This window comes from Oncorhynchus masou, chromosome 29 (genome assembly GCF_036934945.1).
Source record: "Oncorhynchus masou masou isolate Uvic2021 chromosome 29, UVic_Omas_1.1, whole genome shotgun sequence".
Classification (NCBI taxonomy): domain Eukaryota; kingdom Metazoa; phylum Chordata; class Actinopteri; order Salmoniformes; family Salmonidae; genus Oncorhynchus; species Oncorhynchus masou.
Window position 1 is genome coordinate 85594938 of NC_088240.1, and position 27202 is coordinate 85622139.

The window sequence follows — 27202 nt, forward strand, 5'->3', positions numbered from 1 at the left end:
GAGGCTTCTTATCTGAACAGCAGGATACAGGAGACAGTAGAGACTTCTTATCTGAACAGGAGGAGACAGTAGAGACTTCTTATCTGAACAGCAGGAGACAGTAGAGGCTTCTTATCTGAACAGGAGCAGACAGGAGACAGTAGAGACTTCTTATCTGAACAGCAGGAGACAGTAGAGACTTCTTATCTGAACAGGAGCAGACAGGAGACAGTAGAGGCTTCTTATCTGAACAGCAGCAGACAGGAGACAGTAGAGACTTCTTATCTGAACAGGAGGAGACAGTAGAGGCTTCTTATCTGAACAGCAGCAGACAGGAGACAGTAGAGGCTTCTTATCTGAACAGCAGGAGACAGTAGAGGCTTCTTATCTGAACAGCAGGAGACAGGAGACAGTAGAGACATCCTATCCCTTCAATCTTATCTGTTATCCTGATGACGTTGTCACGGAGACCTCAAGTCATAGCCCTTCTTTATCAGGATATTTTTAGACTCAGCTGGGGTCTGTTCAGGAGGGTGTAGCGTTACAGCTGGGGTCTGTTTAGGTGTGTGTAACGTTACAGCTGGGGTCTATTCAGGTGTGTGTAATGTTACAGCTGGGGTCTGTTCAGGTGGGTGTAACGTTACAGCTGGGGTCTGTTCAGGTGGGTGTAACGTTACAGCTGGGGTCTGTTCAGGAGGGTGTAACGTTACAGCTGGGGTCTGTTCAGTTGGGTGTAACGTTACAGCTGGGGTCTGTTCAGGAGGGTGTAACGTTACAGCTGGGGTCTGTTCAGGTGGGTGTAGCTTTACAGCTGGCGTCTGTTCAGGAGGACGTAACGTTACAGCTGGGGTCTGTTCAGGTGGGTGTAACGTTACAGCTGGGGTCTGTTCAGGAGGACGTAACGTTACAGCTGGGGTCTGTTCAGGAGGGTGTAACGTTACAGCTGAGGTCTATTCAGGTGTGTGTAATGTTACAGCTGGGGTCTGTTCAGGTGGGTGTAACGTTACAGCTGGGGTCTATTCAGGTGTGTGTAATGTTACAGCTGGGGTCTGTTCAGGTGGGTGTAACGTTACAGCTGGGGTCTGTTCAGGTGGGTGTAACGTTACAGCTGGGGTCTGTTCAGGAGGGTGTAACGTTACAGCTGGGTTCTGTTCAGTTGGGTGTGCGTTACAGCTGGGGTCTGTTCAGGAGGTGTAACGTTACAGCTGGGGTCTGTTCAGGTGGGTGTAGCGTTACAGCTGGCGTCTGTTCAGGAGGACGTAACGTTACAGCTGGGGTCTGTTCAGGTGGGTGTAACGTTACAGCTGGGGTCTGTTCAGGAGGACGTAACGTTACAGCTGGGGTCTGTTCAGGAGGGTGTAACGTTACAGCTGGGGTCTGTTCAGGTGGGTGTAGCGTTACAGCTGGGGTCTGTTCAGGAGGGTGTAACGTTACAGCTGGGGTCTGTTCAGGAGGACGTAACGTTACAGCTGGGGTCTGTTCAGGAGGACGTAACGTTACAGCTGGGGTCTGTTCAGGTGGGTGTAGCGTTACAGCTGGGGTCTGTTCAGGAGGTTGTAGCGTTACAGCTGGGGTCTGTTCAGGAGGTTGTAGCGTTACAGCTGGGGTCTGTTCAGGAGGACGTAACGTTACAGCTGGGGTCTGTTCAGGTGGGTGTAACGTTACAGCTGGGGTCTGTTCAGGTGGGTGTAACGTTACAGCTGGGGTCTGTTCAGGAGGGTGTAACGTTACAGCTGGGGTCTGTTCAGGTGGGTGTAACGTTACAGCTGGGTTCTGTTCAGTTGGGTGTAACGTTACAGCTGGGGTCTGTTCAGGAGGGTGTAACGTTACAGCTGGGGTCTGTTCAGGTGGGTGTAGCGTTACAGCTGGCGTCTGTTCAGGAGGACGTAACGTTACAGCTGGGGTCTGTTCAGGTGGGTGTAACGTTACAGCTGGGGTCTGTTCAGGAGGACGTAACGTTACAGCTGGGGTCTGTTCAGAAGGGTGTAACGTTACAGCTGGGGTCTGTTCAGGTGGGTGTAGCGTTACAGCTGGGGTCTGTTCAGGAGGGTGTAACGTTACAGCTGGGGTCTGTTCAGGTGGGTGTAACGTTACAGCTGGGGTCTGTTCAGGTGGGTGTAGCGTTACAGCTGGGGTCTGTTCGGGAGGACGTAACGTTACAGCTGGGGTCTGTTCAGGTGGGTGTAACGTTACAGCTGGGGTCTGTTCAGGAGGACGTAACGTTACAGCTGGGGTCTGTTTAGGTGTGTGTAATGTTACAGCTGGGGTCTATTCAGGTGGGTGTAACGTTACAGCTGGGGTCTGTTCAGGTGGGTGTAACGTTACAGCTGGGGTCTGTTCAGGAGGGCGTAACGTTACAGCTGGGGTCTGTTCAGGTGGGTGTAACGTTACAGCTGGGGTCTGTTCAGGAGGACGTAACGTTACAGCTGGGGTCTGTTCAGGTGGGTGTAGCGTTACAGCTGGGGTCTGTTCAGGAGGTTGTAGCGTTACAGCTGGGGTCTGTTCAGGAGGTTGTAGCGTTACAGCTGGGGTCTGTTCAGGAGGACGTAACGTTACAGCTGGGGTCTGTTCAGGTGGGTGTAACGTTACAGCTGGGGTCTGTTCAGGTGGGTGTAACGTTACAGCTGGGGTCTGTTCAGGAGGGTGTAACGTTACAGCTGGGGTCTGTTCAGGTGGGTGTAACGTTACAGCTGGGGTCTGTTCAGGAGGGTGTAACGTTACAGCTGGGGTCTGTTCAGGTGGGTGTAACGTTACAGCTGGGGTCTGTTCAGGAGGGTGTAACGTTACAGCTGGGGTCTGTTCAGGAGGGTGTAACGTTACAGCTGGGGTCTGTTCAGGTGGGTGTAACGTTACAGCTGGGGTCTGTTCAGGTGGGTGTAACGTTACAGAACGTTCAACAGACATAACATCACAGGAGGCTGCTGAGGGGAGAACGGCTCATAACAAGGTTCGAAACGGAGCGAATGGAATGGCATCAAACACCTGGAAACCATGTGTTCTCCTAATTAAGGTGCCACCAACCTCCTGTGCATGACATGAACAGACATTATGATCGGTAGACTAGAGAATCTGCAATATTCTCAATATTTAATCTTACTGAATACACACCTGGTAGCTTTTATACTGACTGACTGATGAACAGACTGATAGATTGACTGGCTGGCGAACTGATAAACAGACTGATAGATTGACTGACTGGCGAACTGATAAACAGACTGATTGATTGACTGACTGGCTGGCTGACTGGCAAACTGATAAACAGACTGATAGATTGACTGACTGGCTGGCTGACTGGCGAACTGATAAACAGACTGATAGATTGACTGACTGACTGGCTGGCTGACTGGCGAACTGATAAACAGACTGATAGATTGACTGGCTGACTGGCGAACTGATAAACAGACTGATTGATTGACTGACTGGCTGGCTGACTAGTTAACTGATAAACAGACTGATTGATTGACTGACTGGCTGACTGACTGGCGAACTGATAAACAGACTGATAGATTGACTGACTGACTGGCTGGCTGACTGGCGAACTGATAAACAGACTGATAGATTGACTGGCTGACTGGCGAACTGATAAACAGACTGATTGATTGACTGACTGGCTGGCTGACTGGTTAACTGATAAACAGACTGATTGATTGACTGACTGGCTGACTGACTGGCGAACTGATAAACAGACTGATAGATTGACTGGCTGACTGGCGAACTGATAAACAGACTGATTGATTGACTGACTGGCTGGCTGACTGGTTAACTGATAAACAGACTGATTGATTGACTGACTGGCTGACTGACTGGCAAACTGATAGACAGACTGATAGACAGACTGGCTGACTGGGAAAAGGGGGATGTTTGTTGTTGTTATTGCTTGTTGATGTATTTGGTTGGCTGCGTGTCTGTTGAGTCCCTGGAGTCCTGGTCGTCCATGGGAACAGGAAGTTGGATGACTTCAGGAAGGGGAGTTCTAGTCACACTGATGGCTTCCCCCTCCTCTCTGTATCTTCCTGGCCGCAGGCCCCAGCTCCACCTTACAAACCCTCTCAGCGAACTTCAGAGAACACATGGTCTCTCCCACGTTACTCTCCAGAGCAGACACCTGGAGGACCAGAGCATCAGAGAGGACACTTCCACACAGATATGACAGTATAATCAGTGTGTTTGATGTAGTGTACTGTATGTTATGTAAGCCAGGCTGGACCACCTTAGCCTAGTTGTCTTGTAATGTGTAGGCTAAATACAGTATGGACTTCTCCATTCAGAATGCTTTTTAGTCCAGGACAAGGCTTAATGTCCGGGAAGCCAGCCCTATGAGTATACATATAGATGGATATACAGACATTGTAATCTGTGTGTGTCAGACATACTGTACTGTCCTGAGTCCCTACCTGCACCACCATGGCCGTCTTGTTGCCCTTCCCCAGTGAGTCCTGCAGCAGGTATGTGAGGCGACTGTTTCTGAAGGGGATGTGTTTCTCCTTCCCCCTCAGAGCCTGGATAACGTCCCCCAGAGCCAGCAGAGAGCGGTTGATGTTCTGGGCCTCCTTCAGCCTCTCTCCCTCAGCTCCTGACTTCCAGACCCTCTCAGAGCCAGCCAGGTCCACCAGGTTCAACTTGCCTGCAGATGTAAAAAAACAATCACCTGTTAACGTAACATTTTCTGGTCCCTTGAATCGTGTCAATATTTGGAACCGGCCCACTTGCCAAATGAGTAGTGCACCCCGGACAAAACACACCTCGCCGACGAACGCTGAAAAGCAGCGGGCGTCGATGAACGGTGGTGATTCAGCATGTAGAATCACATGGAAATGAACAGAAAATGACAGCCACTGTTCTGATCACTGGCAATAGGGCAGCCACCTGCTGCTTCTAACGGTTCGTTGGCACTGTGTGTCCCGTCTCTAAGGTGTGACGTACCTGTGGTCTTGGCCCCGCTGGCCAGGTCAGTCCCCAGCACAGTGATCATGAGGAGGGCATGAGAGCGAGAGCTGTGCTGGTTCATCTGGGTCCCGAAGGTGATCCTGTTTCGACGCGCCTGCGCCAGAAGCTACACAGGAAGTGACAGATTTCATGGAAATGTGATATAGAATTATAGGAAACTTGCAAGTAACATATTTTCATATGATTGTATACACTTTCCCATTACAGTAAATGAACCATTAGGGTTCTGATGGAGATGTATGGCTCTGTAGGTAGAGCACGGCACAGCAGGTAGAGCACGGCTCAGCAGGTAGAGCACGGCACAGCAGGTAGAGCACGGCACAGCAGGTAGAGCACGGCACAGCAGGTAGAGCACGGCTCAGCAGGTAGAGCACGGCTCAGCAGGTAGGTGCACGGCTCAGCAGGTAGAGCACGGCTCAGCAGGTAGAGCACGGCTCAGCAGGTAGACCACGGCTCAGCAGGTAGAGCACGGCTCAGCAGGTAGACCACGGCTCAGCAGGTAGGTGCACGGCTCAGCAGGTAGGTGCACGGCTCAGCAGGTAGAGCACGGCTCAGCAGGTAGACCACGGCTCAGCAGGTAGAGCACGGCTCAGCAGGTAGAGCACGGCTCCGCAGGTAGAGCACGGCTCAGCAGGTAGGTGCACGGCTCAGCAGGTAGAGCACGGCTCAGCAGGTAGAGCACGGCTCAGCAGGTAGGTGCACGGCTCAGCAGGTAGAGCACGGCTCCGCAGGTAGGTGCACGGCTCAGCAGGTAGGTGCACGGCTCAGCAGGTAGGTGCACGGCTCAGCAGGTAGAGCACGGCTCAGCAGGTAGGTGCACGGCTCAGCAGGTAGGTGCACGGCTCAGCAGGTAGAGCACGGCTCATCAGGTAGAGCACGGCTCAGCAGGTAGAGCACGGCTCAGCAGGTAGGTGCACGGCTCAGTAGGTAGGTGCACGGCTCAGTAGGTAGAGCACGGCTCATCAGGTAGGTGCACGGCTCAGTAGGTAGAGCACGGCTCAGCAGGTAGAGCACGGCTCATCAGGTAGGTGCACGGCTCAGCAGGTAGGTGCACGGCTCAGCAGGTAGAGCACGGCTCAGCAGGTAGAGCACGGCTCAGCAGGTAGAGCACGGCTCAGCAGGTAGAGCACGGCTCAGCAGGTAGGTGCACGGCTCAGCAGGTAGGTGCACGGCTCAGCAGGTAGGTGCACGGCTCAGCAGGTAGAGCACGGCTCAGCAGGTAGGTGCACGGCTCAGTAGGTAGAGCACGGCTCAGCAGGTAGAGCACGGCTCAGCAGGTAGGTGCACGGCTCAGCAGGTAGGTGCACGGCTCAGCAGGTAGGTGCACGGCTCAGCAGGCAGAGCACGGCTCAGCAGGTAGAGCACGGCTCAGCAGGTAGAGCACGGCTCAGCAGGTAGAGCACGGCTCTTGCAACACCAGGATTGTGGGTTCTATTCCCTGGGCAACCCAGACGTAAAATGTTTGCCGGTTGACTGTAAGTTTCTTTGAATAAAAGTGTCTGTTAAATGGCTTAATACAGTATATTCAGTTATTATTCAATTTGAGGTCGAAAAGTCAAGGAAATTATCTATTGATATAGTTGGATAAATCAGTCTCACTGAAAAAAGTATACAGTTGCAAAAATTCAGGTAACTCTCCCCAAATTCCCAGGTTTTCCAGAAATAATGGTTGGAAGATTCTACCAATCAGCAGGGAATAAGCAGGAAATCTCTGGAAAGTTACCAGGACTTTCACCCTAAGAAACATAAATGTGAGTCTCCTCACTTTCTTGATGTGTTGGAAGCTCTTGACCTCTATGAGCCTGAGTCCAGGGACGTGCAGCTGTCCTGTTCCGTCTGGGTTGATCTTAATGTCCAGCTTCTCTCCATCCTTACTCAGCAGGTCTCTGGGGACAGAACAGGACGTTATTGTCAGATCATCACAACACTAACACTAACTTAACACCTGAAACCCCACCTCTTCAAGGAATACCTAGGATAGGATAAGTAATCCTTCTCACCCCCCCCCCCCTTAATGATTTAGATGCACTATTGTAAAGTGGCTGTTCCACTGGATGTCAGAAGGTGAATTCACCAATTTGTAAGTCGCTCTGGATAAGAGCGTCTGCTAAATGACTTAAATGTAAATGTAAACTTAAAGCACTTTTCATCTATTTAAGTCCTAGGCCTCATTTACTAATATAAAACAATATAGTAGCACAAATATAAAACGGAAGACTCGAATAACGAATCATAAAACATATCGCCACTTCTAAATGCTGGGATATTTTTCTGCCAGTCATTGAGAGGGAAGGAGAGCAGCTGGGAAGGTACCTGAGCACCTCGTTGTAGATCTCCACAGAGCTGACAGTCACGGTGTACGTCCACATGTCCTTCCTGTCCTCTATCTCACTAAACAGGTGTTTCAGAGCACGCTGGTTGATGCCTGGGTTCTCTGTGCTGCCCTGACGACAACACAGGATGGAGATTTTGATACAACGAGTCAATTTCAATCAAATATTCAGCCTTATTTAACAACAACACATTTATAAACCAAACATTACACATTCGTATGCAGTGCTACAACACACCTCCATGGTGTAGGTCTTCCCAGAGCCAGTCTGCCCATAGGCAAAGATGCAGACATGATACCCATCTATACAGGATGACACAAGGGGCTCGATCTCCTGGAAGACCTTAGACACAGTAGAAAACCAAAGGTTAGCGAGTGTGTATCGTTCACAGTCACTGCTGTTTTTTGAGTCACACCGCAGAAACTGAAATACCACCCCTGAGCCATCATGGCGTCCACTCATTTAAATAGATAGAGAGGTGACAGCACTGTGTCTCGTAATGGAGGCTGAGTTTCTCAGTACCTCTTCCTGAGTGGCCTGAGGGTGGAAGACACGGTCCAGTTCAAAGTTGTGGCTGCGGCCCTGCCCTTTCAGCACGGAGAGAGCTGATTCGTTGTTGGGGTCCGTGGTTACCACCACCGATTGGCCCTCCTCATGCTGGTCCTCCTTCAGAACCGGCTTCACACGGCACAGCACACGGATGTTGCCTAGCAACAATGACAGTTTATTTTAATAATGATACAGCGTTATATATAATTGCCTTTTTTTCAATAGAAAAAAGAGAGTCCCTCCTCCAGTCTCTTCCTTCATCTGGAAGTTGTTTCACCGTACCTTTGAGCTCGACCAGCTGCTCGTGGTACTTCCTCCGCAGTGCCACCTCCTTCCTGTACTTCTCCAGGAGGTCCTTGTTGGCCTCCGACATCTCACTCATAGCTGCTGATATCTACACAGACAGGCCAGAGATAAACGGTGAAATCTCACTCATAGCTGATGATATCTACACAGACAGGCCAGAGATAAACGGTGAAATCTCACTCATAGCTGCTGATATCTACACAGACAGGCCAGAGATAAACGTGAAATCTCACTCATAGCTGCTGATATCTACACAGACAGGCCAGAGATAAACGGTGAAATCTCACTCATGGCTGCTGATATCTACACAGACAGGCCAGAGATAAACGGTGAAATCTCACTCATAGCTGCTGATATCTACACAGACAGGCCAGAGATGAACGGTGAAATCTCACTCATAGCTGCTGATATCTACACAGACAGGCCAGAGATAAACGGTGAAATCTCACTCATAGCTGCTGATATCTACACAGACAGGCCAGAGATAAACGGTGAAATCTCACTCATAGCTGCTGATATCTACACAGACAGGCCAGAGATAAACGGTGAAATCTCACTCATGGCTGCTGATATCTACACAGACAGGCCAGAGATAAACGGTGAAATCTCACTCATAGCTGCTGATATCTACACAGACAGGCCAGAGATAAACGGTGAAATCTCACTCATATCTGCTGATATCTACACAGACAGGCCAGAGATGAACGGTGAAATCTCACTCATAGCTGCTGATATCTACACAGACAGGCTAGAGAGAAATGGTGAAATCTCACTCATAGCTGTTGATATCTACACAGACAGGCCAGAGATTTACGGTGAAATCTCACTCATAGCTGCTGATATCTACACAGACAGGCCAGAGATAAACGGTGAAATCTCACTCATAGCTGCGGATATCTACACAGACAGGCCAGAGATAAACGGTGAACACACACCTCACCTTTTCAGCTTGACCTTTAATTAATGTTATATCTTTACTGTAACTTCAGACATCGTTTTCTCTTTACATCTTTTCTGCTGCCTTCTGTTGGGTGTTTATCTCTTTCATTTGATTGATTTACAGTTTTGTGGGTTTAAACTGCACTTTAAATAAAGTTTGATTTGACTTGAAACAACGCTGGTTAATCCAGCAGCAGTGTTTTGTGGGACCTGTTTCTTGGCGTCGGTGATGGCTGCTCCGTAGAAGTCGGAGAAGTTGCGGACCTGGCTCCTCAGGCTGGCGTAGTCTGTCTTCATGGTGCGCAGGGTCGGAGGGAGCGCTGTCAGACGCTTCTGCAGGTCTGCCACAGGACACACACACAGACACACAGACACAGACACACACACACAGACACACACACACAGACACACACACAGACACACACACACACACACACAGACACACACACACACACACACACAGACACACACACACAGACACACACACACACGCACACACAAACAGAGAAAGAAAGAAAGAAAGAAAGACAGTCACAGATGCTCAATGGTGATGTGATGAGCATGAAGCACAACATCCTATGAATCAACAGCGCTCCCAGATTCAACAAGCCCATATCATAGCATATCTGCACAGCCTGTAGAAGCTTCTGAAGGTTGTACTAGATGGGACTCACTAAAGAACTGGTCCTGCAGGCTCTGGAAGTGTTCTACGGAGCAGGTCGCTGCAGCCTTCACAGCCTCCTCCCTCTTCTCCTCCAGGTGACCTATCTCCTTCAGCAGTTCCTCCTGCAGTACACTGATCTCCCGCTCGTACGCTGCAATCTGGGAGAGGCAGTGCCATTCACATTCAGCATATGATGATGAGGTTCATGAATTGGAATGCGTCCCAAATGCCACCCTGCTCCCCATTTCGTTCACTACTTTAGACCAGGAGCCATTGGGCTCCAGCCAACATGGGCCCAGTAGTACGTGACATAGGGAATAGGATGCCATATTGGATGCAGATAATAACTTGCACAGCTTGGTAGGAATGAAGGTTACTATTATACACTTTAGTTTCTTCTTCTGGTTAGTAATTTAACTGTTAAATCTCGTCATTGTGAACTTTGAAGTAGAATACATTTTTTCTCAGGAATGTAATGTTTGTTCATGAATATTTCACAGAACATATTGACCTTTTTCTGAGGACGTTCAAACCAATACGGGGACTTTTCATTGGTTCTCACCTTGTGTTGCAGGCGACTTTTCATTGGTTCTCACCTTGTGTTGCAGGTGACTTTTCATTGGTTCTCACCTTGTGTTGCAGGTGACTTTTCATTGGTTCTCACCTTGTGTTGCAGGTGACTTTTCATTGGTTCTCACCTTGTGTTGCAGGTGACTTTTCATTGGTTCTCACCTTGTGTTGCAGGTTACAGCTGAATTCATCTGACTTCCTGATGTGCTCCTCCAGTTGTCTGCACTTCTCGTTCTGATTGGTCAGTTTCTCTGACAGCTGCTCGTTCCTCTCTCTGGCCTCAGCCAACTGCCTCAGAGTCACCGGGGACTCCACCTCCACAGTTTGAGTGACAATCTGTCCCGGAAAATACCAATGACGGTTATAACCTCATTTAATATAAAACCATTTATTCAACAAGACCAGTTTCTGATTCCAAACCATCAGAAAACTGATTCATTTGAATGAATCCGGGACCGAGTGGCGCAGCAGTCTAAAGCACTGTATCACAGTGTTAGAGGCATCACTACAGACCCGGGTTCGATCCTGGGCTGTATCACAACCGGCTGTGATTGGGAGTCCCATAGAGCGGGGCACAGTTGTCCAGGTTAGGGAAGGGTTTGGCCGGGGTAGGCCATCATTGTAAATAAGAATTTGTTCTTAACTGACTTGCCTAGTTAAATAAAGGTAAAATAAGAGAATGAGAAGGTAATGTATACACAGCAAGGTGTCTTTTTCAGACAATCCCTACCTTGACCTGTGGCTCTTTGGCCCTCTCTTTATCCAGCTCTAGCTGCAGCTCCCTCACTCTCTCCTCTCTTCTCCTCTGCTCCTCTCCTCTCCTCCACTCGCTTTGTTCGCTCTGTCTCTCCAGGTGAGACAGCTGATCAGCCCGCTGCTGCAGGGAACTCTCCAGGTGCTGCACCCGGCTGCGCAGGTTCTCATTCTCCTACAGGGGGAGACAGAGAGCACCGTTAGAGAGAACATTCTCCTACAGGGGGAGACAGAGAGCACCGTTAGAGAGAACATTCTCCTACAGGGGGAGACAGAGGACCATTAGAGAGAACATTCTCCTACAGGGGGAGACAGAGGACCGTTAGAGAGAACATTCTCCTACAGGGGGAGACAGAGAGCACCGTTAGAGAGAACATTCTCCTACAGGGGGAGACAGGGAGCACTGTTAGAGAGAACATTCTCCTACAGGGGGAGACAGAGAGCACCGTTAGAGAGAACATTCTCCTACAGGGGGAGACAGAGAGCACCGTTAGAGAGAACATTCTCCTACAGGGGGAGACAGAGAGCACCGTTAGAGAGAACATTCTCCTACAGGGGGAGACAGAGCACCGTTAGAGAGAACATTCTCCTACAGGGGGAGACAGAGCACCGTTAGAGAGAACATTCTCCTACAGGGGGAGACAGAGAGCACCGTTAGAGAGAACATTATCCTACAGGGGGAGACAGAGCACTGTTAGAGAGAACATTCTCCTACAGGGGGAGACAGAGCACCGTTAGAGAGAACATTCTCCTACAGGGGGAGACAGAGAGCACCGTTAGAGAGAACATTATCCTACAGGGGGAGACAGAGCACTGTTAGAGAGAACATTCTCCTACAGGGGAGACAGAGCACCGTTAGAGAGAACATTCTCCTACGGGGGAGACAGAACACCGTTAGAGAGAACATTCTCCTACAGGGGGAGACAGAACACCGTTAGAGAGAACATTCTCCTACAGGGGAGACAGAGCACCGTTAGAGAGAACATTCTCCTACAGGGGGAGACAGAGCACCGTTAGAGAGAACATTCTCCTACAGGGGGAGACAGAGAGCACCGTTAGAGAGAACATTCTCCTACAGGGGGAGACAGAGCACCGTTAGAGAGAACATTCTCCTACAGGGGGAGACAGAGCACTGTTAGAGAGAACATTCTCCTACAGGGGAGACAGAGCACCGTTAGAGAGAACATTCTCCTACGGGGGAGACAGAGCACCGTTAGAGAGAACAGTCTCCTACAGGGGGAGACAGAACACCGTTAGAGAGAACATTCTCCTACAGGGGGAGACAGGGAGCACTGTTAGAGAGAACATTCTCCTACAGGGGAGACAGAGAGCACCGTTAGAGAAAACATTTTCCTACAGGAGGAGACAACACCGTTAGAGAGAACATTCTCATACAGAGGGAGACAGAGAGCACCGTTAGAGAGAACATTCTCCTACAGGGGGAGACAGAGCACCGTTAGAGAGAACATTCTCCTACAGGGGGAGACAGGGAGCACTGTTAGAGAGAACATTCTCCTACAGGGGAGACAGAGAGCACCGTTAGAGAAAACATTCTCCTACAGGAGGAGACAACACCGTTAGAGAGAACATTCTCATACAGAGGGAGACAGAGAGCACCGTTAGAGAGAACATTCTCCTACAGGGGGAGACAGAGCACCGTTAGAGAGAACATTCTCCTACAGGAGGAGACAGAACACCGTTAGAGAGAACATTCTCCTACAGGGGAGACAGAGAGCACCGTTAGAGAGAACATTCTCCTACAGGGGGAGACAGAGCACCGTTAGAGAGAACATTCTCCTACAGGAGGAGACAGAGAGCACCGTTAGAGAAAACATTCTCCTACAGGGGGAGACAACACCGTTAGAGAGAACATTCTCATACAGGGGGAGACAGAGCACCGTTAGAGAGAACATTCTCCTACAGGGGGAGACAGAGCACCATTAGAGAGAACATTCTCCTACAGGAGGAGACAGAACACCGTTAGAGAGAACATTCTCCTACAGGGGGAGACAGAGAGCACCGTTAGAGAGAACATTCTCCTACAGGGGGAGACAGAGCACTGTTAGAGAGAACATTCTCCTACAGGGGGAGACAGAGCACCGTTAGAGAGAACATTCTCCTACAGGAGGAGACAGAGCACCGTTAGAGAGAACATTCTCCTACAGGGGGAGACAGAGCACCGTTAGAGAGAACATTCTCCTACAGGAGGAGACAGAGCACCGTTAGAGAGAACATTCTCATACAGGGGGAGACAGAGCACTGTTAGAGAGAACAGAGCAAACTAGAATGCTACTTGGCCCTACACAGAGAGTACACAGCGGCAGAATACCTGACCACTGTGACTGACCCAAAATTAAGGAAAGCTTTGACTATGTACAGACTCAGTGAGCATAGCCTTGCTATTGAGAAAGGCCGCCGTAGGCAGCTCAATTTCCACCTCATTTTGTGGGCAGTGTGCACATAGCCTGTCTTCTGTTGAGTGCCAAAACTGCCTACGATGGCCTTTCTTAATAGCAAGGCTATACTCACTGAGTCTGTACATAGTCAAACTCCCATATCTACTGGGTGAAATTCCACAGTGTGCCATCACAGCAGCAAGATTTGTGACCTGTTGCCACGAGAAAAGGGCAACCAGTGAAGAACACACACCATTGTAAATACAACCCATATCTATGCTTATTTATTTTATCTTGTGTCCTTTACCATTTGTACATTGTTAAAACACTTTATATATATATAATATGACATTTGTAATGTCTTTATTGTTTTGAAACTTCTGTATGTGTGATGTTTACTGTTAATTTTTATTGTTTATTTCACTTTATATATTATCTACCTCACTTGCTTTGGCAATGTTAACACATGTTTCCCATGCCAATAAAGCCCTTGAATTGAATTGAATTGAGAACATTCTCCTACAGGGGGAGACACAGAGCAAGACAATATTCACATATAAATGTGTTATAGATCTGTCATTCTCATCGAAAGCAAGTCTAATAAATGGTAGATCTGTTCTATGTGTGCTATTTCTATGTGTCCCGTTCTTAAGTTAAATTTTTATGCTTTTTCAGCTTCAAACAGCTTAAAATTCAATATTTGTGGTTATTGTATAGGGACTAGGGTGCCGTTTGGGACTTAACCTGCTTCTCACCTTGATGAGTACAGAGCTGGACTGGGAGGGGATGACAGAGAGCTGCTGCAGGAGGCCCTGGGTGACAGTCAGACTCTGTTTCAGACTCTCGTTCTCCGCTGACAGACAGACAACCCGCTTCTCAGAGTCTGTGGCTCCCTGAGGAGGAACGCAATGGATTACAGTAAGCATGACGAACAGGTTATATCACACTAAAGCATGACGAGCAGGTTATATCACACTAAAGCATGACGAACAGGTTATATCACACTAAAGCATGACGAACAGGTTATATCACACTAAAGCATGACGAACAGGTTATATCACACTAAAGCATGACGAACAGGTTATATCACACTAAAGCATGACGGACAGGTTATATCACACTAAAGCATGACGAACAGGTTATATCACACTAAAGCATGACGAACAGGTTATATCACACTAAAGCATGACGAACAGGTTATATCACACTAAAGCATGACGAACAGGTTATATCACACTAAAGCATGACGAACAGGTTATATCACACTAAAGCATGACGAACAGGTTATATCACATGAAAGCATGCTGAACAGGTTATATCACACTAAAGCATGACGATCACGTTATATCACACTAAAGCATGACGAACAGGTTATATCACACTAAAGCATGCTGAACAGGTTATATCACACTAAAGCATGACGAACAGGTTATATCACACTAAAGCATGACGAACAGGTTATATCACACTAAAGCATGACGAACAGGTTATATCACACTAAAGCATGACGAACAGGTTATATCACACTAAAGCATGACGAACAGGTTATATCACACTAAAGCATGCTGAACAGGTTATATCACACTAAAGCATAACGAACAGGTTATATCACACTAAAGCATGACGAACAGGTTATATCACACTAAAGCATGATGAACAGGTTATATCACACTAAAGCATGACGAACAGGTTATATCACACTAAAGCATGACGAACAGGTTATATCACATGAAAGCATGCTGAACAGGTTATATCACACTAAAGCATGACGATCAGGTTATATCACACTAAAGCATGACGAACAGGTTATATCACACTAAAGCATAACGAACAGGTTATATCACACTAAAGCATGACGAACAGGTTATATCACACTAAAGCATGACGAACAGGTTATATCACACTAAAGCATGACGATCAGGTTATATCACACTAAAGCATGACGATCAGGTTATATCACACTAAAGCATGACGAACAGGTTATATCACACTAAAGCATAACGAACAGGTTATATCACACTAAAGCATGACGAACAGGTTATATCACACCAAAGCATGACGATCAGGTTATATCACACTAAAGCATGACGAACAGGTTATATCACACTAAAGCATAACAAACAGGTTATATCACACTAAAGCATGACGAACAGGTTATATCACACTAAAGCATGATGAACAGGTTATATCACACTAAAGCATGACGAACAGGTTATATCACACTAAAGCATGACGAACAGGTTATATCACATGAAAGCATGCTGAACAGGTTATATCACACTAAAGCATGACGATCAGGTTATATCACACTAAAGCATGACGAACAGGTTATATCACACTAAAGCATGACGAACAGGTTATATCACACTAAAGCATGACGAACAGGTTATATCACACTAAAGCATGACGAACAGGTTATATCACACTAAAGCATGACGAACAGGTTATATCACACTAAAGCATGACGAACAGGTTATATCACACTAAAGCATGACGAACAGGTTATATCACACTAAAGCATGACGATCAGGTTATATGATGAACAGGTTATATCACACTAAAGCATGCTGAACAGGTTATATCACACTAAAGCATGACGAACAGGTTATATCACACTAAAGCATGACGAGCAGGTTATATCACACTAAAGCATGACGAACAGGTTATATCACACTAAAGCATGACGAACAGGTTATATCACACTAAAGCATGACGAACAGGTTATATCACACTAAAGCATGACGAACAGGTTATATCACACTAAAGCATGACGGACAGGTTATATCACACTAAAGCATGACGAACAGGTTATATCACACTAAAGCATGACGAACAGGTTATATCACACTAAAGCATGACGAACAGGTTATATCACACTAAAGCATGACGAACAGGTTATATCACACTAAAGCATGACGAACAGGTTATATCACACTAAAGCATGACGAACAGGTTATATCACATGAAAGCATGCTGAACAGGTTATATCACACTAAAGCATGACGATCACGTTATATCACACTAAAGCATGACGAACAGGTTATATCACACTAAAGCATGCTGAACAGGTTATATCACACTAAAGCATGACGAACAGGTTATATCACACTAAAGCATGACGAACAGGTTATATCACACTAAAGCATGACGAACAGGTTATATCACACTAAAGCATGACGAACAGGTTATATCACACTAAAGCATGACGAACAGGTTATATCACACTAAAGCATGCTGAACAGGTTATATCACACTAAAGCATAACGAACAGGTTATATCACACTAAAGCATGACGAACAGGTTATATCACACTAAAGCATGATGAACAGGTTATATCACACTAAAGCATGACGAACAGGTTATATCACACTAAAGCATGACGAACAGGTTATATCACATGAAAGCATGCTGAACAGGTTATATCACACTAAAGCATGACGATCAGGTTATATCACACTAAAGCATGACGAACAGGTTATATCACACTAAAGCATAACGAACAGGTTATATCACACTAAAGCATGACGAACAGGTTATATCACACTAAAGCATGACGAACAGGTTATATCACACTAAAGCATGACGATCAGGTTATATCACACTAAAGCATGACGATCAGGTTATATCACACTAAAGCATGACGAACAGGTTATATCACACTAAAGCATAACGAACAGGTTATATCACACTAAAGCATGACGAACAGGTTATATCACACCAAAGCATGACGATCAGGTTATATCACACTAAAGCATGACGAACAGGTTATATCACACTAAAGCATAACAAACAGGTTATATCACACTAAAGCATGACGAACAGGTTATATCACACTAAAGCATGATGAACAGGTTATATCACACTAAAGCATGACGAACAGGTTATATCACACTAAAGCATGACGAACAGGTTATATCACATGAAAGCATGCTGAACAGGTTATATCACACTAAAGCATGACGATCAGGTTATATCACACTAAAGCATGACGAACAGGTTATATCACACTAAAGCATGACGAACAGGTTATATCACACTAAAGCATGACGAACAGGTTATATCACACTAAAGCATGACGAACAGGTTATATCACACTAAAGCATGACGAACAGGTTATATCACACTAAAGCATGACGAACAGGTTATATCACACTAAAGCATGACGAACAGGTTATATCACACTAAAGCATGACGATCAGGTTATATGATGAACAGGTTATATCACACTAAAGCATGCTGAACAGGTTATATCACACTAAAGCATGACGAACAGGTTATATCACACTAAAGCATGACGAACAGGTTATATCACACTAAAGCATGACGATCAGGTTATATGATGAACAGGTTATATCACACTAAAGCATGCTGAACAGGTTATATCACACTAAAGCATGACGAACAGGTTATATCACACTAAAGCATGACGAACAGGTTATATCACATGAAAGCATGCTGAACAGGTTATATCACACTAAAGCATGACGATCAGGTTATATCACACTAAAGCATGACGAACAGGTTATATCACACTAAAGCATAACGAACAGGTTATATCACACTAAAGCATGACGAACAGGTTATATCACACTAAAGCATGACGAACAGGTTATATCACACTAAAGCATGACGATCAGGTTATATCACACTAAAGCATGACGATCAGGTTATATCACACTAAAGCATGACGAACAGGTTATATCACACTAAAGCATAACGAACAGGTTATATCACACTAAAGCATGACGAACAGGTTATATCACACCAAAGCATGACGATCAGGTTATATCACACTAAAGCATGACGAACAGGTTATATCACACTAAAGCATAACAAACAGGTTATATCACACTAAAGCATGACGAACAGGTTATATCACACTAAAGCATGATGAACAGGTTATATCACACTAAAGCATGACGAACAGGTTATATCACACTAAAGCATGACGAACAGGTTATATCACATGAAAGCATGCTGAACAGGTTATATCACACTAAAGCATGACGATCAGGTTATATCACACTAAAGCATGACGAACAGGTTATATCACACTAAAGCATGACGAACAGGTTATATCACACTAAAGCATGACGAACAGGTTATATCACACTAAAGCATGACGAACAGGTTATATCACACTAAAGCATGACGAACAGGTTATATCACACTAAAGCATGACGAACAGGTTATATCACACTAAAGCATGACGAACAGGTTATATCACACTAAAGCATGACGATCAGGTTATATGATGAACAGGTTATATCACACTAAAGCATGCTGAACAGGTTATATCACACTAAAGCATGACGAACAGGTTATATCACACTAAAGCATGACGAACAGGTTATATCACACTAAAGCATGATGAACAGGTTATATCGCACTAAAGCATGCTGAACAGGTTATATCACACTAAAGCATGACGAACAGGTTATATGATGAACAGGTTATATCACATTAAAGCATGACGAACAGGTTATATCACACTAAAGCATGACGAACAGGTTATATCACACTAAAGCATGCTGAACAGGTTATATCACACTAAAGCATGACGAACAGGTTATATGATGAACAGGTTATATCACACTAAAGCATGCTGAACAGGTTATATCACACTAAAGCATGACGAACAGGTTATATCACACTAAAGCATGACGAACAGGTTATATCACACTAAAGCATGACGAACAGGTTATATCACACTAAAGCATGATGAACAGGTTATATCACACTAAAGCATGCTGAACAGGTTATATCACACTAAAGCATGATGAACAGGTTATATGATGAACAGGTTATATCACACTAAAGCATGACGAACAGGTTATATCACACTAAAGCATGCTGAACAGGTTATATCACACTAAAGCATGCTGAACAGGTTATATCACACTAAAGCATGCTGAACAGGTTATATCACACTAAAGCATGCTGAACAGGTTATATCACACTAAAGCATGCTGAACAGGTTATATCACACTAAAGCATGCTGAACAGGTTATATCACACTAAAGCATGACGAACAGGTTATATCACACTAAAGCATGACGAACAGGTTATATCACACTAAAGCATGACGAACAGGTTATATCACACTAAAGCATGACGAACAGGTTATATCACACTAAAGCATGACGATCAGGTTATATCACACTAAAGCATGACGATCAGGTTATATCACACTAAAGCATGACGAACAGGTTATATCACACTAAAGCATAACGAACAGGTTATATCACACTAAAGCATGACGAACAGGTTATATCACACCAAAGCATGACGATCAGGTTATATCACACTAAAGCATGACGAACAGGTTATATCACACTAAAGCATAACGAACAGGTTATATCACACTAAACCTGACGAACAGGTTATATCACACTAAAGCATGACGAACAGGTTATATCACACTAAAGCATGACGAACAGGTTATATCACACTAAAGCATGACGAACAGGTTATATCACATGAAAGCATGCTGAACAGGTTATATCACACTAAAGCATGATGATCAGGTTATATCACACTAAAGCATGACGAACAGGTTATATCACACTAAAGCATGACGAACAGGTTATATCACACTAAAGCATGACGAACAGGTTATATCACACTAAAGCATGACGAACAGGTTATATCACACTAAAGCATGACGAACAGGTTATATCACACTAAAGCATGACGAACAGGTTATATCACATGAAAGCATGCTGAACAAGTTATATCACACTAAAGCATGACGATCAGGTTATATGATGAACAGGTTATATCACACTAAAGCATGCTGAACAGGTTATATCACACTAAAGCATGACGAACAGGTTATATCACACTAAAGCATGACGAACAGGTTATATCACACTAAAGCATGATGAACAGGTTATATCACACTAAAGCATGCTGAACAGGTTATATCACACTAAAGCATGACGAACAGGTTATATGATGAACAGGTTATATCACACTAAAGCATGACGAACAGGTTATATCACACTAAAGCATGGCGAACAGGTTATATCACACTAAAGAATGCTGAACAGGTTATATCACACTAAAGCATGATGAACAGGTTATATCACACTAAAGCATGCTGAACAGGTTATATCACGCTAAAGCATGACGAGCAGGTTATATCACACTAAAGCATGACGAACAGGTTATATCACACTAAAGCATGACGAACAGGTTATATCACACTAAAGCATGATGAACAGGTTATATCACACTAAAGCATGCTGAACAGGTTATATCACACTAAAGCATGACGAACAGGTTATATGATGAACAGGTTATATCACACTAAAGCATGACGAACAGGTTATATCACACTAAAGCATGACGAACAGGTTATATCACACTAAAGCATGCTGAACAGGTTATATCACACTAAAGCATGCTGAACAGGTTATATCACACTAAAGCATGACGAACAGGTTATATGATGAACAGGTTATATCACACTAAAGCATGCTGAACAGGTTATATCACACTAAAGCATGACGAACAGGTTATATCACACTAAAGCATGACGAACAGGTTATATCACACTAAAGCATGACGAACAGGTTATATCACACTAAAGCATGATGAACAGGTTATATCACACTAAAGCATGCTGAACAGGTTATATCACACTAAAGCATGACGAACAGGTTATATGATGAACAGGTTATATCACACTAAAGCATGACGAACAGGTTATATCACATTAAAGCATGCTGAACAGGTTATATCACACTAAAGCATGCTGAACAGGTTATATCACACTAAAGCATGCTGAACAGGTTATATCACACTAAAGCATGATGAACAGGTTATATCACACTAAAGCATGACGAACAGGTTATATCACACTAAAGCATGCTGAACAGGTTATATCACACTAAAGCATGACGAACAGGTTCTACCTGTCAATACCGGTCCCACAATATTGCCTGTTTGTTGCCTAACCAGTATGATTTCCCTATAGGTTTAAAACCAAGCCATTGAAAGATACCTCAATGCTGACACACCACAGGAATTTTCACACTACACCATTTTGTCTCTGACTACAGCAGCAGTGTAAACATGTACCGCGGCAGTTTTGCTGATAACAAATGGAACCGATTGTCTTGAATGCTTACAGAGTCCGTTCTTAGTCTGGACAGCTCCTCCTCCCGCTCCTCGATGCAGCTCTTCAGTTCGTCGATCTGGGGAGGAAACAGGGGAAGTATGTCGTCTGTAGTCTTGTACAAGAAGCTTAAAGGGAAGAAGATGGGATTCAAAAGGACGGTTTGGATGCTGAAAAAGTTTTTTTTTGTTCATCGATTGGAAATGTGCATTTGACAGTGTGCGGGTACTGTCATAATGTTTTTAAAAGAATATGAATTATGACTCATGGCACGCTAACTTCAATCATCTCCAAACTGCACGCAGAAACATACAAATGGTATTCATGAGGTCACCTGTCTCTGGGGAAGTAGAAAAAAGACCTACATCTCTAAATCTCTCATTATCCCTTTAAACATGAACACCTCATAACAGGGTTAGGGCCAATTTAAATTCAATAAATTGAAGATGTTAACTATTACACCTTATAGTCAGATGGCTGACAAAACAACTATGGGGGCTGATGATGGCAATTAGACAAAGTTCAGTGTTTGTGGCCAAATCCTCTCAAGTTAATAATGGCTGTTTAAACCACTCTGAACCATGGAATACAGTTACAGTATGGATGGATTACAGTTACAGTATGGATGGATTACAGTTACAGTATGGATGGATTACAATTACAGTATGGATGGATTACATGGATTACAGTTACAGTATGGATGGATTACAGTTACAGTACGGATGGATTACATGGATTACAGTTACAGTATGGATGGATTACAGTTACAGTATGGATGGATTACATGGATTACAGTTACAGTATGGATGGATTACAGTTACAGTATGGATGGATTACAGTTACAGTATGGATGGATTACATGGATTACAGTTACAGTATGGATGGATTACAGTTACAGTATGGATGGATTACAGTTACAGTACGGATGGATTACATGGATTACAGTTACAGTATGGATGGATTACAGTTACAGTATGGATGGATTACAGTTACAGTATGGATGGATTACATGGACTACAGTTACAGTATGGATGGATTACATGGACTACAGTTACAATATGGATGGATTACATGGATTACAGTTACAGTATGGATGGATTACATGGACTACAGTTACAGTATGGATGGATTACATGGATTACAGTTGATCCTGGCCCATAGACGACTTCCAGGGTAAGGAACCATCTGACTGACTATAAGGTGTAACAAAGTTTGCTGTCCCTTAAGCCATTTCCCACTTGTCCCTTTGTTGCACCTGGGAAGCGCTTGGGCTCATAAACACAATTACTAAAGCTTATCATATTCAGTTTAGTAAGAAATCCTTGACCATTTAATGCCCTATTTGCAATGATTGATTTGTATATTCAATTAAAACAGTCAAATGTCTGAATTGAGAAGCGATGAATAGGATTAAATGATGTGTTTCGTGTCGTTTGTTTTGTTTTATTACCATGACTACAAGTATCACTGAAATAATGCTCCTGTAACATGTATGTTAACACATATTGTTCAGATGGATTGTATCAGATAAGGGACATATATGCAATAAACATTTGAATACTAAATGTGTTACATATATAGGAGCATATAAGTATTATGTATATATGCACATATATGTGGATATAAGGCAGAAATATTTGTCACATATATGAAAACGGTCCATTATTGTATATTCCAACATATATGTGGCATATCTAGTGCCCTCAGAAACTTTTTCAAACCTATTGACTTTTTCTACATTTTGTTGTGTTACAGCCTGAAGTTAAAATGGGTTAAATCCAGATTTTGTGTCACAATACCCCATAGTGTTAAACGTAATGATGTTTTTAAAAGTTTTTACATATTAATAAAACATGAAAAGCTGAAATGCAGTGGTTTAAAGTATTTAAGTGAAAATACTTTAAAGTATTACTTAAGTAGTTTTTTTTGTGGTATCTGTACTTTACTTTGCTATTTATATTGTTGACAACTTTTACTTTTACTTCACTACATTCCAAAAGAAAATAATGTACTTTTTACTCCATACATGTCCCTTTGAGCATGATGAAGTTATTAATTACATTTTGGATGGTGTATCAATACACCCAGTCACTACAAAAGATACAAGCATCCTAACTCAGTTACCAGAGAGGTTAGAAACCACTCAGGGTCTCCCACTCCTTATTCTATTCTGGTTAGAGTCAGTTTGCGCTGTTCTGTGAAGGGAGTAGTACACAGCATTGTACGAGATCTTCAGTTTCTTGGCAATTTCTCGCATGGAATAGCCTTCATTTCTCAGAACAAGAATAGACTGACGAGTTTCAGAAGAAAGTTATTTGTTTCTGGCCATTTTGAGGCTGTAATCGAACCCACAAATGCTGATGCTCCAGATACTAAACTCGTCTAAAGAAGGCCGGTTTTATTGCTTCTTTAAGCAGAACAACAGTCTTCAGATGTGCTAACATAATTGCAAAAAGGGCTTTCTAATGATCAAATAGCCTTTTAAAATGATAAACTTGGATTAGCTAACACAACGTCTCTCTCTCTCTCTGTCTCTCTCTCTCTCTCTCTCTCTCTTTCCCTCTCTCTCTCTCCTCTATATCTTTCTCTCTCATTCTTTCTCTCTCTCTCTCTCTCTCTCTCTCTCTCTCTCTCTCTCTCTCTCCTCTACATCTTCCTCTCTCATTCTTTTTCTCTCTCTCTCTCTCTCTCTCTCTCTCTCTCTCTCTCTCTCCTCTATATCTTTCTCTCATTCTTTTTCTCTCTCTCTCTCTCTCTCTCTCTCTCTCTCTCTCTCTCTCTCTCTCTCTCTCTCTCCTCTACATATTTCTCTCTCATTCTTTCTCTCTCTCTCTCTCTCTCTCTCTCTCTCTCTCTCTCCTCTATATCTTTCTCTCTCATTCTTTCTCTCTCTCTCCTCTATATCTTTCTCTCTCATTCTTTCTCTCTCTCTCTCTCTCTCTCTCCTCTATATCTTTCTCTCTCTCAATTCAATTCAATTCAATTTGCTTTATTGGCATGACGTAACAATAGACATATTGCCAAAGCTTACTTTGGATATTTACAATATTAAAATAATAAGAATCATAATTGTCAACAAGACAACAGTAGCAACAATAACCAAGGGTCAAAATAACCATACATTGAACAATAACAATAAGCATACAGTAGAGGACATGTGCAGGTTGATTGGTCTGTCAGACACTGTCCCTCATCTTATGGCAGGCAGCAATGTAGTGTGTTGCCAACCCACAGCTCTCTGCATCCTCCACCAACAGGACGGGTAGTATACTCTCATCAGAGAGGTTTTTGAAACCTTGGGGAAATGACACTCTAATTGTTTTATATTTTTAACATTTTGTCAGGAAATACAGCTCTGTCTCAGGTTCTGCTGCTGTGCAGTGGATACACAGTCTTTCCTCTACAGGGAGACAGGTTTCCCTGTGTCTACCCTTCTCAATGGCAAGGCTGTGATCACTGAGCCTGTACTTTTCTCTCTCTCTCTCTCTCTCTCTCTCTCTCTCTCTCTCTCTCCCCCTTCTCTCTCTCTCTCGCTCTCTCCTGCTCTCTCTCTCTCTCTCTCTCTCTCTCTCACTCTCTCTCTCTCTCTCGCTCTCTCGCTCTCTTTCTCTCTCTCGGTGTGCATGCATGTTTACATTTGTGTATGCATATGTATGTGTGATGGACTGTACCTGATGTTGGAAGACCTGTACTCGTGAGTGTCGGTCCTGTTCTCTCTGCTCCAGTTGGGAGTGCAGCAGCCGTAGTTCTCCCCTCAGCTGGCTCTTCTCACCCTGTAGTCCATACAAAGACTCTACCAGCCTGTGAAGCCCTGCCCCGGCACCAGGGACATCAGCACCACACTCACCTAAAGGCAGACAATACTCTAGGATTATGACAGACATCTTTGTTATTATACTCATTATCATCAGCAGCAGTATTACCATCATCATCACCACCATCATCAACATCAGCATCAACATTAGCATCACCCACTTTCATCATCATCATCATCATCATCATCATCATCATCATCATCATCACTATTGCCAATATTATCATCATCACCACCATCCTTATCAACATTATTATCACCACCATCATCACTATCACCACTATCATCATCACCACTATCGCCTCTATCCCTCACTATCACCACTATCACCATTACCACTATCACCACTATCACCATTACCACTATCACTCCTATCACCACTATTATCATCACCACTATCACCACTATTATCATCACCACTATCACCACTATTATCATCACCACTATCACCACTATTATCATCACCACTATCACCACTATCGCCATTACCACTATCACCACTATTATCATCACCACTATCACCACTATTATCATCACCACTATCACCACTATTATCATTACTACTATCACCATTACCACTGTCACCACTATCCCCACCATTATCATCACCACTATCACCATTACCAATATCACCACTATCATCATCACCCCTATCACCATTACCACTATCACCATTATCATCATCGCCACTATCACCATTATCACTCCTATCACCGCTATTATCATCACCACTATCACCACTATCACCCCTATTATCATCACCACTATCACCATTACCACTATCACTCTTATCACCACTATCATCATCACCACTATCACCTTTACCACTATCACCACTATCATCATTACCACTATCACCACTATCACCATTACTACTATCACTCTTATCACCACTATTATCATCATCACTATCACCATTACCACTATCACTCCTATCACCACTATTATCATCACCACTATCACCACTATCACTCCTATCACCACTATTATCATCATCACTATCCTCATCACCACTATCATTCCTTTCAACACTATTATCATCACCACTATCATCACTATTATCATCACCACTATCACCATCACCACTATCACCACTATCACCCCTGTTATCATCTCCACTATCACCATTACCACTATCACTCCTATCACCACTATTATCATCACCACTATCATCATCACCACTATCACCATTATCACCACTATCATCATGTAGAAATACAATGTATCAACATCACTATTACCTGACCTTAATTAAACTCATTGTGCACTTAAAGCACAGTATAGTAATCACACACACAATGTACACATACATAGTAGTCACACAGCCATCATAGTAGTCACACAGCCATCATAGTAGTTACACAGTAGTCATAGTAGTTACACAGCCATCATAGTAGTCACACAGTAGTCATAGTAGTCACACAGCCATCATAGTAGTCACACCGTAGTCATAGTAGTCACACTGTAGTCATAGTAGTCACACAGCCATCATAGTAGTCACACAGTAGTCATAGTAGTCACACAGCCATCATAGCAGTCACACTGTAGTGAAAGTAGGCACACTGTAGTCATAGTAGTCACACAGTAGTCATAGTAGTCACACAGCCATCATAGTAGTCACACCGTAGTCATAGTAGTAACACTGTAGTCATAGTAGTCACACAGCCATCATAGTAGTCACACAGTAGTCATAGTAGTCACACAGCCATCATAGTAGTCACACAATAGTCATAGTAGTTACACAGCCATCATAGTAGTCACACAGTAGTCATAGTAGTCACACAGCCATCATAGTAGTCACATAGTAGTCATAGTAGTTACACAGCCATC

General features: G+C 44.1%; 1 protein-coding gene across 1 annotated transcript in view; it reads right to left on the reverse strand.

The window, feature by feature from the left end:
* Window positions 1–2674: 2674 nt before the first annotated feature.
* LOC135520876 (kinesin-like protein KIFC3) overlaps window positions 2675–27202 on the reverse strand; it is a 37468-nt gene continuing 12940 nt past the window's right edge. Inside the window, exons 5-19 of the mRNA XM_064946688.1 lie at window positions 25230–25405; window positions 21572–21637; window positions 14192–14329; window positions 11018–11215; window positions 10450–10623; window positions 9728–9875; window positions 9264–9394; window positions 8091–8202; window positions 7782–7966; window positions 7497–7601; window positions 7240–7370; window positions 6692–6812; window positions 4903–5032; window positions 4374–4603; window positions 2675–4084 (exon numbers count right to left, since the gene is read on the reverse strand). Of these exons, the coding sequence (XP_064802760.1) occupies window positions 3953–4084; window positions 4374–4603; window positions 4903–5032; window positions 6692–6812; window positions 7240–7370; window positions 7497–7601; window positions 7782–7966; window positions 8091–8202; window positions 9264–9394; window positions 9728–9875; window positions 10450–10623; window positions 11018–11215; window positions 14192–14329; window positions 21572–21637; window positions 25230–25405 (2177 nt within the window). The 3' untranslated portion in view covers window positions 2675–3952. The remainder of the gene's footprint in view (window positions 4085–4373; window positions 4604–4902; window positions 5033–6691; window positions 6813–7239; window positions 7371–7496; window positions 7602–7781; window positions 7967–8090; window positions 8203–9263; window positions 9395–9727; window positions 9876–10449; window positions 10624–11017; window positions 11216–14191; window positions 14330–21571; window positions 21638–25229; window positions 25406–27202) is intronic.